Consider the following 13,890-nt stretch of genomic DNA (forward strand, 5'->3'; position numbering starts at 1 on the left):
TTCCCCATTTGATGAAGCTTTTCACTGTGACACAACGGATGCTAGCAAACACTGTTAATCTATTATTAAACTGGATTGTATGTCTGCGATTCATTTCTGACCATTTGTTGAATCGTCGATCACCAATACGTCACATTCATATTCAGCCTATATGTACTTGATACTTTTTACACTGAAATTTAATTCCACTTAATTCCAGTTAATTATTTTATAGTAAATTATGGCCTTTACCGAGGAAGAAAATGTCCACCACTTGATCACCCCGCACCCCCCCACTCCCCCCAAAACCCCTGCCCACCCGGCCTAGTAAGTATGGTATAGGATGAAATGTTGGTATAGTTTGCCGGTGGGCGATATTCTGGTAGTAGACACAGCAAACTACCGATGGCGCGTGGTTTACCGGAGCATCTGTGATCTCGTTTCTCAGTCCCAGACAGTCCTGGGGTGCTCCAGTCGCTAGTATAAATAACAACCTTGCTGTAGTCCAGTGGCCAGGCCCGTGTTGTTGTTTTGACTGCTTTCACAAAACCCTTCCCGCCAGTGACGTTCTCCAGCATATCAGTTTTATTTACCGTTTTACAGCACGCCTGGAGTTTTATTGGGAGTCATTAAAAGCGGTGTGCCCTTCCTGCACCGGGTCGTGGAACTATGTGTCGTATAGAATTAGTGCGCGGGAGATCTGCGGAAGGACTTCAGACGAAAAGCAGGTTGTTGCTTTATCGCCACACCCTTCCAAACACAGTCACGCTGGGCGGAAACTGGTTCACGTGTTTACGTTTGATTCTACTGTGAAATAGAAGTCAACGAAAAAAATACGTCACTGTCTTTCAAAGGTTTATAAAAGGGGCAGACAAGGCATCCACGCTAGTTAGAAGTTTTCAAGTTTCTCTCCGGTATCCTGCTTTTAAGGACGAGCATAACTCGTACATTTTACTACTGTTCATTAAGCAGTTGATGTATCGCTACTTCGACTGAGGACATTTAAAGAATAGATTTTCTTGCTGAAACCTAAGGGCAGTTATTCCACCGTATCTCATCAAAATTCGTTCATTTTCTGATACCGCTGTGAAAATATTTGAACATAAACACGAATCTCACAATTCTGAAAAGCTGTTGTCGGTTGTCAAGGTATATAAATAAGAGATCGAAGAAGAGAGAATCTGGACAGCGAAGAAATCTGACGAGGTTTTAGATGAACCAAGATACTTTGGACAAAGAACTGAAAACCTCCTCAATAAGGCGGGACTTTTTGACAACTTTTTTGGAGATTTTTTTCCCCCGAATTTCACGATCTCAAGAATAACATTCTCGTTTCGTTCTGCACACCTTTTGACGTCTCTCTGACTTGGACAGATTTGCCTGTTGAAAAACTACAACTGTTTAATATGGACGTGTTGAACAAGTTAACGACTTTCCTGTGGCTGGTCTTCTGTGCTCAGTATGGACGTAACAGTGTGGTGAGGAGGGATGTAGATGATGTCACAGAACCGATGGTGACCATGCCGCTCACCGAAGAGGTTGCCGCCACGACCTTAAACCCGTAAGTAGCCAACTCCTATATCTCCTTTTTCACTTACCGCGAAAACAATTAACGTAAAATTTCGTCAATGACTGAGTTACTTATTTTGTTTGTTCGTGAGAGTTTTAAAAGGCATATTGAGATTTGTTTTATAAATACGATATGTTCTACTGGAAAGTTGTAAACTTCAGCACGAATGTTAATATTTTATGACCTTTGCTTCAATGACCCAGGGGCCTCTCACCGATCGCTATGAGTTCAAGTCCAGCTCATGCTGGCTTCCTCTCCTACCGTATGTGGGAAGAACTGACGGCAGCCTGCGGATGGTCGGGTTTTTACCCTCACCATAACGCTGGCCGCGGTGGTATAAGTCAAATATTCTTGTGTACAGCGTAAAACAGGAGTCAAAGACATAAACAAATACATAAAGAGCACTTCACCCGCTACAATACAAAAACAGTGGCAATTTCTAACAGGCTGGGATTGAGCATGTTACATTATGAATTTTATTGGGCTTAACACTGTGCTTTACATTACTTTCATATACAGGAAAAACTGTTTTCAAGTATATTGACCGTTGTATTTGCATATTTTTGTAATGCTTTAAAGAAAGGGTTAAGAAAATTAATAGCAGCTTTCTTAGTTTTATTTGAAATTCAAGCTGAGTCTTGTACCCGCTTATCTCACAGCTCATTAAACAGGGGCTGGTATTTTAACCATTTTAACCGAATGATCAGTTAAAAGCATGTATAAAATGTTTTCAAATACTTGATAATGTTTAACCATTTAGAGTGAGTGAGAGTTTGATTGTAACGAGTGTTGCGTCATATGCAGTTTAATCAAAATCAGATCACATGTTAACCATTACTGGAATAGAGCAAAAATTTTCATCTGCATCTAATTAGTCCGGTTTATTACTTCCTTTTCATATGGTTCTCCTTGGCTCTTCTGGCACCGTTAAAAATTAAATACAAGCGGCTCATTTTCCTTCCCACCCCTCCACAAAAGCGCGCACACATTTATAAATGCGATTTATATGCCTCCTTAAAGAGCCCCTAGACTAATTTCCTTCCAGAGCCCCATCAGAATTCAGTGGGTCAGCGAGTTCTGTTTCCAGCTCCATTCGGTGCATGGCTGCGTAAGTTTATGAACGCTTTGTGTTTTGAAATAATATTCCAGAGCGTCGCTGCTGCTTGTACTGTAAACTCCAATGCAAGCACCTGGGGAGAGCGAGACCTAAGCGTTACTTCTCTGACTGGAGAGGCTTCAAGGTTAAACATACGATTCCTGAAATTTTTTATATATATTAACATATTTTTGTTTTGCATATTGTTAATCAACATTCCTTCGGATGGTATAAAACACAGCACATCGTTTTACACTCAAAAAATTAATCTGTGTTGTGAGTGATACCAAAATGTATCTTGTTATTATAGCATAATACTTTGTTATATTCAACATGATATCCTGTTAGATTAATAGAATCTTTTTGTTAAATTCATAGAATATATGTGTTATATTGAAATGAATAAGCTTTTACAACAGCTGAATACATTCTAGCATCACTGAAACAACATAATTTCGGTTAAACTTAACAGATTATTTTTTGAGTGTATCTCTCTTTCTAATTAGTGGGTTCCACAAGGGTGTAAAATTCAAGATACACGCTCTTTTATTGTGCGATGTTGTCTGAATCGTCATATCTACGTGCCCTGGCCGTCATTCCCAGGCAATATCACTCGTCAATCGTGAAAGGGTGTTCGAAGTTTAAAATAGCAATATGATCAAAGACGTAGAGCATAGACAGCAAAATCCATGACAAAAACAAAATGAAACATCAGTTAATTTCCAAATGAATATGTAAGAAACAATTATACAAAAAAATTAAATATATGACTATATATTATATAAATGGCAAATAAAACAGGTGGCATTGAAGAGGGGGTGGATATCAGTTTTCAGTTATGCAGGAAAGACAGTCAATATTCTAGGCATGGCGCCAATTTAAAATTTCGAAGCCTTACTCGAAGGCTAGTTTTAAAATTGCAGCTTTAAGCCATATTTTAAGGGGTTTACCAGATATCTGCCGAAGGTCGTATGTTAATTCTGGACACCTGTCTTTCCTCAAATCATATACTTGACTGCATGCAGTCGTGAGGTATAAGTGATCTGGATTTGAACCTGTTGAATTAAGAGTTATAGGAAGCTTCTCAGCAAAACAAATGGTCCAAGGGCCTGTGTTTGGACAAGACTTGAGCTTATGGCATGTCATAACGAACTTCTGCGTGAATGGGATAGTATCAGTCTGAGAGGAGGAACTGTTCCGCCGTTCTTTCAGCTTGAGCTATTGTCTCTGTTGTGAATGGGGCGCCATGGAAACAAAGGGATATGTCTCGTTCTGGGTGCCGATAATGTCATCTACTGCGATTCCAAGAAAGTAGATGGATGTCGTGGTTATTTCGCACAGTCTTATTGAAGATCATCAAGGAAGTCGAAACATTGAAACACTGAATTCCACGTAATTCTAACCCCTGATATTTTTATATGCGAGTCGAACGAAATAACCCGACTGAGTACTTTGCAGGTGCGCGTGCGTGTTTTCAACGAGTGGAACATATTTTCAGCCGTTGGGTAGCACATGATTTGACACTGGCCTGTCACACATATGTCAACACTATCACTGCATGGCGTGTCTAACCTAAATACACTGAATTTCCCACTCCCATGTTCCATTGAAAAGCTGTGTGAAACCTTGTGTCTGTGTGCAAAGAGCATCGCTGCTTGATGGTGTAACCGTCGTGGTAAATGACGGGAGTATGGAACATTTTGTATTGGAGACACAGGTACTGATTAATGTATAAGATTCTGTGACTGAAATCGGGCAAATCTTTTTGTGTTCAGCCTCCTGATAAACTCCCTTATATAAAGCCACAGTTGGACAATCGACAGCTGGATTCGAACTCGTGACCTCATCGCTCAGACTAGGGAATTTCCACTAGAGCCATTAGATCTCTTGATCATCAAGAATGCTAGGTACCAGTACGGAGTCCATTTCGTCTGGTTTTACGCCATAATAAAATAAGGCTATCTTAACCTCTGTATTTTGATGCATTTTTGGTGTCTTATATAAGAGGCCGAAGGTAGCAGAATCAATCGCCCCGAAAAGAAAGCCATTTTCAATAAATCAAAGGCTTGAACCTAGCGGGAATAACATGATGTGAGGCTGACATGCGATAGCGAAGTATTCTGTAGTTTCGAGTGATATCTGAAGTTTGTCGAAGTTCATACTGCCTAAACTTTGCATGTAGGGGTTTGTCAGGTAAAGGTCGATGGTTTACGACGGCCTTTCTGGTTTCCTCTAGCCTAATGAATTGGACGTTGTAACGAGGCAACGTGTAACACAAACGCTGGATATTTTCCTATCCGCACTTAGAGCCCTCGTAGCGTTTCCTGTCTCTTATTGTACTCTTATTGGGCCACGTTGTATCAATAGCACACAGTGTCTAAAAGGCCGGCTCTGAATTACTTCAGTTGTCACACGACACCGACTATGACGTAATGCGAGATTAGTTTTTGAGGCTTGAAACTACGAGAAGTGGAACTGCTTCTATAAAGGGATGTAATATGATAGCAACCAGTGAGATTCGTAGAAATGTCGTCAGATAACAAATAAAGTTGATGTTTTCCAGCTGATGTATGAGGCAAATTTTAACAGAGAGAGTGACCTCAAGGGAGGTAATTCGGTGCGGCCCTATTCATTAGGCTAGTTTTCTTCCACTCATAAACCGGACAGCCGTCAAAATCCTGGGCAGGGCATAAATTTGTTGAAAATATCTTTCTTGTTTGTTTGGAATTTAGCATAATCTTCAACAGTATTTTTCGCTTTTTCACCAAGGTGCCTCCTGGTATACCCGACCAGTCCTAGTGTCAACATATTTACGGTGTTGTTCAACTTTAACACCGTGTAGCGCGCAAGACAAACGACGCCCTAATCCCGGACAAGTTCCTCTTTTGCTAATTGCCACTGATGGACCCACTTGTCCATTTTATGATTCAAGGTGTATCCCGACATGGTATAGTCCATCGAAACACAATATCTATCCCCCCGTCACATTTGGCGATTTGTTATTATTTTAATGTGTAACACACAGTTTTGCAAGGTTTCTGGTCATTATCGATTTGATAATATTCACTGAATCAATCTTGCTGTTCCCAGGGTGGAAGGAGAAGAGCCGGCACGTGCAGGATTTAGTGGTTGGAATCGTGACCAGGTGCTGAGGTACATGTCAGAGACCGAGGACGCCTCCAGTGACGAAGGCGAGTCCGCCGACAGAGTCACGGAGGAGAGGTGAGAGGTTTAATTTCACCACTGTTGTGATATGTCGAAGACCAAAGTTATGCTTATTGGTTACATTAGCTGTTACTGTTCTCATTGCTTGCGAGACCTTGGTGACGATAATCGGTCAACAACGCTCATGTGGCCCGACTGCGCAGTCTGATGCATTAATATATTATACACATATGTTGGTTGCGATTGGGAAATTTCATGACTTTCATTACTTGCCAAATGTCGGTGGTTTCCTCCGGGCCCTCCATCGTATACTCTAAAAATCCGTGAGTTAAGCCAAAGTCAAATATATAATGATATTGTTTGAATTGAGACAGTTTTTTCTTACATAATGTATATATACAGCAGACCTTCTTCTATGAGCCTGGTCCGCTACGGGAGCGGTAGATCCAGGGTAAATGCTGCATCGAGTCACACCTAAAACCTTAAAAGAGGAAGTTACGCTTGGCGTTCAGCATGAATGGGATAGTGCTCTTCTTTTGGCGAAGAGGTTAGTCAGGTACATGTTGAAGATTGGCTTAAGGTGGTCAATCAGTCGGTCAAACACATGAAATGACACTGAAACAAATGGATTTTCGTCTAATCACAACTACGTCTCACGTCCGAACCTTGTCAATCAAATTTTTTTTTACTCCATTATTCAACAAACTCCCCACGCTTCGGTTGCAGTTTGAAGTTGCTCCGCATCGCGGAGATCCAGTATCATATACTACAGGCTTTGGGAATCAGCGACCCTACGGCCTACTCGACCCCAAAACTGAGCGAGGATGAAGAGCTAAGGCTGATATCAACGCTTAACCGCACCCGGCCGAGCACAGACGGTTCCAATGTCGTCAAGACATTCGAATGTATGGTTGCGGCGTGTGAGTATGAAATCCTGTGTGCTGTGTGTTGAGTATGAGACCCTGTATTGCGTGTGTTGAGTATGAGACCCTGTGTATTTTGTGTGTTGAGTATGAGTTCCGTGTGTATTGTGCGTGGCGTATGATATCGTGTGTGTTGAGTATGAAGTCATTTGTATTTGCGTTGAGTATGAGATCTTGTGTGTTGTGTGTTAAGTATGATATCTTGTACATTCTGTGCTGAGTATGAGATCCTGTGTATTGTGTGTTGGGGATGATATCATGTGTGTTGAGTATGACATCCTCTGTGTTGAGTATGACATCCTCTGTGTTGTGTGTTGAGTGTGATATCCTGTGTGTTGTGTATAAGATCCTGTGTGTTGAGTATGACATCCTGTGTATTGTGTGTTGTGTATAAGATCCTGTGTGTTGAATATGAGATCCTGTGTATTGTGTGTTGTGTATAAGATCCTGTGTGTTGAATATGAGATCCTGTGTATTGTGTGTTGTGTATAAGATCCTGTGTGTTGAATATGAGATCCTGTGTATTGTGTGCTGTGTATAAGATCTTGAGTGTTGAGAATGAGATTCTGTTTATGGTGTAATGTGTATAAGATCCTCTTTGTTGAGTATAAAATCCTGTGCATTGTTATAAGATCCTGTGTGTTGAGTAAGAGAACCTGTGTATTGTGTATAAGATCCTGTGTATTGTGTGCTGAGTGTAAGATCCTGTATATTGTGTGTTGAGTATAAGATCCTGCGTGTTGAGTATGTGATCCTGTGTATTGTGTTAAGAATGCGATCCTGTGTATTGTGTGCTGAGTATCAGATCCTGTGTATTGTGTGTTGAGTATAAGATCCTGTGTGTTGTGTGTGTGCTGACGATTTTAACCAGCGTCAATTCGGTTATTACTACAAAAAACGGGTGTGTCAAGTTTATCCGTCAAAATTACTGCAAGATTGTTACATTGCACAATGAGTATACAGTTCTCTTGTGAATAAATCGGCGCAATGACCCAGGAGCCTCTCACCAATGCGGTCGCTCTGACTATATGTATATTTTAAGCGAAAAAATCTCTCAAGGAAACACATGTTCTAAAGTTGCTGCTAATGTTCTTGTCTTGTTCTTACAGGTGAAATGCCAATTAACCAAAGCAATCACGTCAGGGTCAATGCCAACCCGAAATCCATGCAGCTTTACTTTGATATGAACTTCTGTGATGAGGATCGGAAGATCACACAAGGAATCCTCAAGATACGACTGAAAGACAACACTAGTAAGCGCTTAACCACATCCTGACCTTTTATTGCAAAAGCGACAAATCGTTCCCCTAACAAACTGAACTCACATTGGGTATCTGTTTATCAGTTGCACTTTTCTGTTTCTGCGTAGCTTTGGGGAGCTTAGGTACAAATTCACTGAAACAAGAACAGCAGCCATTGTTCTGTTTTAGTTAGACATTATGCTCCTCGATGTCCCACTAGTTCTTCTGGAACTGTACGTCGTCAAATTTATCAGGTATCTGTCAAAGGTTGTTGGTTTCATCTGGACTGTTGACAGTTCCTTTCACACATAAACTTGGTTGTTAACGAGTTTAATGTTTTTCCTCTTGCAGATTTTCGCCGGCAGACTCGGAATATCGTTGACTCAAGGTTGGAAGTTCGTGTGTACCGATACCTGTCAACACGGAAAGCTAATGGAAGACGTAAGTGTCGTATGTTTAGATTCACTGCCAAGTTCAGCTGACATGATCTTCTGTGGCACTGTAAATAATATTCTGTTTTGTTGTGGCACGCAAAATGATTGGATATTAGTCCACTACACATGTACGCATTTTAGCATTATATTATTATCATATTATTATTATTTAACAAAATGGACATTGCGTTTACTCTTTGTAAACAATACAAAGGCATCTTCCTTTTGTATATAATATTTGTATCGAATGTCCCTTTGAGATGACCCCATTCAGCTAACGCCAGCAATTCAGGATAACTTTAGGAAGACTAAAATCTCAAGGATTACCACACGAAAGAGGAATGCAAGCTGCGGTCCTGATAAATATCGGCTTAATCGGAGGACGTATACGCGTCAATACCGTTACATCCCGTAGATTCTCGTGTGAAAAGTGGATACTGAACCTGGATCAAAATACATATTTTTGTAAGACTTGTATTTAGAACTTTTTAAAATTTCGTATTATTCAGCACTTTTTCCTTACATTACTGAAAACCGTTGACTGCTTCTTCCTTTTCATGTCATATCCATTACATCTATTTAAGCATGCCTCTCCCTCACATCTATTGTCTGTTATTTTAGCTCGGAAGGTGGTGGTTGACGCTAAAATCGTTTCCAGAACAGAAGAGAGATGGGTATTGTTAAATATCAAACCTGCATTAAAACACTGGCGTCGGATTCCGTCTGATAACTATGGACTCGAGATTGTTGTGCGAAAAACGAACGAACAGCGTCTGGATGCAAATAAAATATTTGTTGGACTGAACTGCTCAGGCAGTGAGTAGCCTTTAGTTATGTCAGATTTATTGTGTGCATCAGATTGTTAAATTGTACTAAACATAGGAAGTGAAGATAATTAGCACCTTTTGCCACAGCTAACCACATTGATTTCCTGTTTCTCTCTTGTTACGAGCCCCTTGTGGCTATTTCAACTCCACTTTTTATACTGGGCTGGCGGAGTATCATAGCCACGCCACGGCCTGTGGAGAAACGCACACCGTTTCACGCTGTATCCGAGAAGTCCTTTCTTAACGATGCCTGCAATTTTGGATGTTAAATATGAATTAAGCAACAGGGCGGAGTATGTGTTTCAGTTTATAATTTATTATATGGCGGTACAAATTAATGTGTTGATACAAACGTTTTTCAAACGTATTCAATAGGAAAAAAGTATTTGCTATTCAGAGTTACAATTGTCTATGATGAAAGTTCTCAGAATATCAGTCATTTACTTCACAGACGACACAAATCTGTGCCTCCCGGCTCGATCAGAAGAAGAAGCTCTGGGGGTTCCCCACGCCCTGCCGGATTCTGAGAACAGTCTGGCACCAAATCTTCACGTGGTGACTATGGAAAAAGAGTTCCTGCGGATGGAGTTTACGTTAGACAGGCGGAGACGTGAGGCGGAGGCGGAGGCGGAGGCGGAGGAATATCAACCTTGCTATAAACAACCACTGACTGTATCACTCTCAGGTAGGAATGCAAGGTGTTTACCCATGTTCACTATGTCACTATTTGTATAGCAGGCCCTTCTCGTGCTCTCACTTCTCCTTCATATGTATCCATGAGGCTTCATGTTTCTTCCGTCACTGCCAGCACTAGGCAGGCTTGATCACAGGAAACTGAGCGAAGCACATGGGAATGCTTAAGGTTGGCCTCTTTACTTTCCGCCCTATCAGTAAGATTATTCCAGGTGTCTGAAGAAATCATCTTGTGTACAGTTTAGATATATTTGGATACATATGCATCCAATATTAATAGAAACAAACGTAGACACAGAATTTTTGATTTTTCTGATATCACTCAGTAAGAGATTGTCACAAGGAGAAAGGAGCGACATATAATGTGCCCAGAAGGCCCGTAATAAAGTACCGCCCTAGTCATGGTACCTGACAAACCGTCTGACTTAGAGCCTCGGCCGACGAAGCAAGTGGTGAATGCTAGTGGGCAAATCTCATAGGTCAAGGTCGAATGGGTTGGGATGAGAAAATTGGTTAAATCAGTTGAGTGAGTGAGTGTTTGGGGTTTAACGTCGTACTTAACAATTTTTCAGTCATATGACGACAAAGGAATCCTTAGAATGCATGTAATGTGCCTCCTTGTTGGCTGCCCCCACCAGATCAGGTATACTGATACGGGTCAACCAGTTATCCCCTTAATGCTAAACTCCAAGCCAGGAAGTTACAAGTTCCTCTTTTTTAAGGCCTTAGGTGTGACGCGATCATAGGATTGATCCTGGATCTACCGCCACTGAAACAGACGCTCTGCCAACTGTGCTATCTGGACCGGTTATATGAAGAGTGATCTATTATTATTATTATTATTATTTTTATAATAAATGATTATGAATAATATTATCATTGTGTCTGTTATTGTAGATCTTGGACGGGATAACTTAACATTTACACCGAATGTTATAGAAGCAGGTTTCTGTGTCGGAAATTGCACCGCCGATGACCTTGAACTAGACAATAGATATGTAAGTATGTGCGGCAAATTTAGTACCAAAATATGGAGTCAAATAATTACTTGTGTATTACGTGAGGCTTATCGCTGGAACACAAGGATCTGTAATAATGTTACAACAACTATAGTGTGAATTCATGAAGTATCGATGATATCATACACATTTCTGTATAGCAGTCTGTACATAAATAGTGTATAAACTGCATTCCCAAGGCATAAAGTACACTCCTAAGGGATAAAGTACACTCCTAAGGGATGAAGTACACTCCTAAGGGATAAGGTACACTCCTGAAGGATAATGTACACCCCAAAGGTATAAACTACACTCCTAAGTGATAAGGTACACGCGTGAGGGATAAAGTACACTCCTAAGGTACAAGCTGCACTCCTAATGTATAAACTACACTCCTAAGGGACAAAGTACACCCCTAAGGTATGAACTGCACCCCTAAGGTATAAACTACCCTCATAAGGGATAAAGTACACTCCTAAGGTATAAACTGCACTCCTAAGGTATAAACTGCACTCTTAAGGTATAAACTACACTCCTAAGGTATAAAGCACACTAATAAGGGACAAGTACACCCATAAGGTATAAACTGCACTCCAGAGGCCAATGGCGATTTTAAAAGATGCACTCCTGCTACTTTTCCATATTAGATGTATATATAAATGACTTATTTTGCACATGAACACACATTTCCAATATATCCCTCTTATTAAAGGTAATATACACAGGCCTACATGTTAAAGGAGGATCATACTCTTCTTCAAAGTGCTACCAATGAATGATATTACTGTTATCATAAAGCGGTAAATGCAATTCAAGTGATTGTTACATGTTGTACTTTTGAATTATGGCCTGCACGAGTAGTGCAATAGTTTCATTCTCGTAGCCATCAATATGAACCAAAACTGTAAACTTTATTTACTAAGTTTAATTTCCATTTTAATGCAAAGAATTTTACAGCACAGACATGGAGCATCATTTTTCACTCATTGTAGTACTTTAAATTTCAGTGTAGTAGATGCGTACCTACAAAGATGGGATCCTTGTTTTTGGCCTATAAGGACAGTCGTGGCAACGCAGGGTCAGGAAGTGTTAAAAATGTCGTCGTGGAGGAGTGTGGGCTATCGGACAAGATGTAAAGCGCGTGACCGGAAGAATAAACTTTGAGAGGACAGGGGTGTACCACATGCAAATTGTAGTCCTTGAGTATCTGGTCGGCTGTTTTGATTAAAACTTCAAGACGTCTCGCAAATTATCAGGTTATCTCGCGTTAATCCGGTCAGTCAAACTCCATATCGCTTAAGAAGTTGAACGTTTAAAGGTGTGTACAAAAAGATGACGAATTGTTGGTTCTATGTGGGTTTAATTTTATCTCGAAATATTGCCAAATATTTTTTGAGACTACAAACTAAGTACAACCTACAAAGTTTTCGATTGCTCTAGCTGTAATAGAAAAGGAGACACTACATTGTGGTAGGCACCGGATGAAGGGATGTAACTCGTGATCAAGATACTGAAATTTAATTCACGCTTGTCCACTCTACCTCGATGTAATATATTACGAAAATGGTGTACTTGGCATGTGTATTTCATTCGTCAGTATTTGTATATATATTTAGAAGAATAAGGTGTAACCATAAGTTTATTATTATTATTGTGTGTGATGAAATTTCTTGCTTCAATATTCAATCGCCTGTCTTGAAAAGCTCGGATTTCTGATATCTGCCCTCTCTGGAACAAAGGACAGAAGAAAATCAGTTTTTAAAGAGAGTGTAATTTCATGTCACTTAATAATAGGAGGTGAAAGTGTGCTCATAACGTAATCTAGCAAGTTCGGAGAGGGACTTTAAAGGCGACATTGTGTGTAACGTGTGTGTTTTAAATTCAAACGTATTGGGTGTAAATATACAATGTCAACTTTGAGAGAACTCTCTCTACAAGAAAGGGAAAAAAAGAGATATTTCATAAAATAAGAGAAAGTGAACACAATCTCTTTGATACAAATATATTCATATTTTGTTGTGCAACGTTTTTTCTACAAAAATGACTGACTGATATCGAGTTCTTATCTCATATATGTAGCACATAACGAAATTTTCCCCTTTTGTTTTGAGCTGGTTGTCCCTGAGTTCTGCTAGCGTGAGTTGTCTCCCATGTATCTGTGGTTCATTTGTGAAAATGAAGATATTTTGTTGCAGTGCAACTTCATTGTCATTTTATATAAAAGAAAATGAACTGAAACAGAAATTCCGTCTTATTTCTTGAATTCATCGAAAGTGGAACGTTGTTCGCCTTAAACAAACAGTCACAAGTATTTTCACTTCAGACGTATTTGATACATTTACATGCAATTACTTGATAGGTGTAATCTTTCTCAGTGGGCCTCCTTGGCCGAGAGGCTAGTACGCCAGCGCGGCGCAATGACCCAGGAGCCTCTCATCAATGCGGTCGCTGTGAGTTCTGCTCACTGGCTTCCTCTCCGGCCGTAAGTGGGAAGTCTTTCAGCAGCCTGCGAATGGTCGCGAGTTTCCTCCTGAATTTCCTCCATAATGCTGGCCACGGTCGAATAAGTGAGACATTCTTGAGTACGGCATAAAACACCAGTCAAATAAGTGAACAAATAATCTCTTTCACGTATTTGACGGTGTTCAGAATTATTGGCTGTGGACGCCGAAGAAAACAAGCACTATTCGGTAGGTACCCAACAAACAGGACGTGATATGCCAAACAATATCTATTGTTCCTTCGGGCAGCATTGAACACCCCAAACCACCCACCCCTTGTTTTGGAACCTTTATTTTGTCCTTAAGACACCTCTACTAAAGTACAGATTTCTAAACCTTATATCTTTATTCACTGGGTAAGCAATAACAATGCTCCTGAAATCATAATATCATGATCAGAGTGTCCGTAATAAACCAGCGGTGTTTGCCAGCTACCAGAGAATCTCCTGATTTACAGCCGAAG

At 40.3% G+C, this 13,890-nt stretch overlaps 1 protein-coding gene across 1 annotated transcript; it reads left to right on the top strand.

Moving 5' to 3' along the window:
• The first annotated feature begins 766 nt into the window (after positions 1–766).
• Positions 767–12,869, top strand: LOC135477563 (growth/differentiation factor 3-like). Its single transcript, XM_064757708.1, has 9 exons — positions 767–1,540; positions 5,736–5,867; positions 6,537–6,730; positions 7,843–7,986; positions 8,326–8,415; positions 9,030–9,224; positions 9,687–9,920; positions 10,826–10,926; positions 11,934–12,869. The coding sequence occupies exons 1-9, from the start codon at positions 1,386–1,388 to the stop codon at positions 12,060–12,062; spliced, it is 1,374 nt and encodes a 457-aa protein (XP_064613778.1). The 5' UTR covers positions 767–1,385; the 3' UTR covers positions 12,063–12,869.
• The last annotated feature ends 1,021 nt before the right edge of the window (positions 12,870–13,890 follow it).

This window comes from Liolophura sinensis, chromosome 11, assembly GCF_032854445.1.
Source record: "Liolophura sinensis isolate JHLJ2023 chromosome 11, CUHK_Ljap_v2, whole genome shotgun sequence".
Classification (NCBI taxonomy): Eukaryota; Metazoa; Mollusca; class Polyplacophora; order Chitonida; family Chitonidae; genus Liolophura; species Liolophura sinensis.

What these genes read in the sequence shown, in the direction of transcription:
- LOC135477563 (XM_064757708.1), top strand. Translation starts at nt 1,386, where the DNA reads ATGGACGTGTTGAACAAGTTAACGACTTTCCTGTGGCTGGTCTTCTGT. An exon ending in CGAATGTATGGTTGCGGCGT is followed by an intron (nt 6,731 to 7,842) that starts GTGAGTATGAAA and finishes TTGTTCTTACAG; the next exon opens with GTGAAATGCCAATTAACCAA. An exon ending in ACTGACTGTATCACTCTCAG is followed by an intron (nt 9,921 to 10,825) that starts GTAGGAATGCAA and finishes CTGTTATTGTAG; the next exon opens with ATCTTGGACGGGATAACTTA.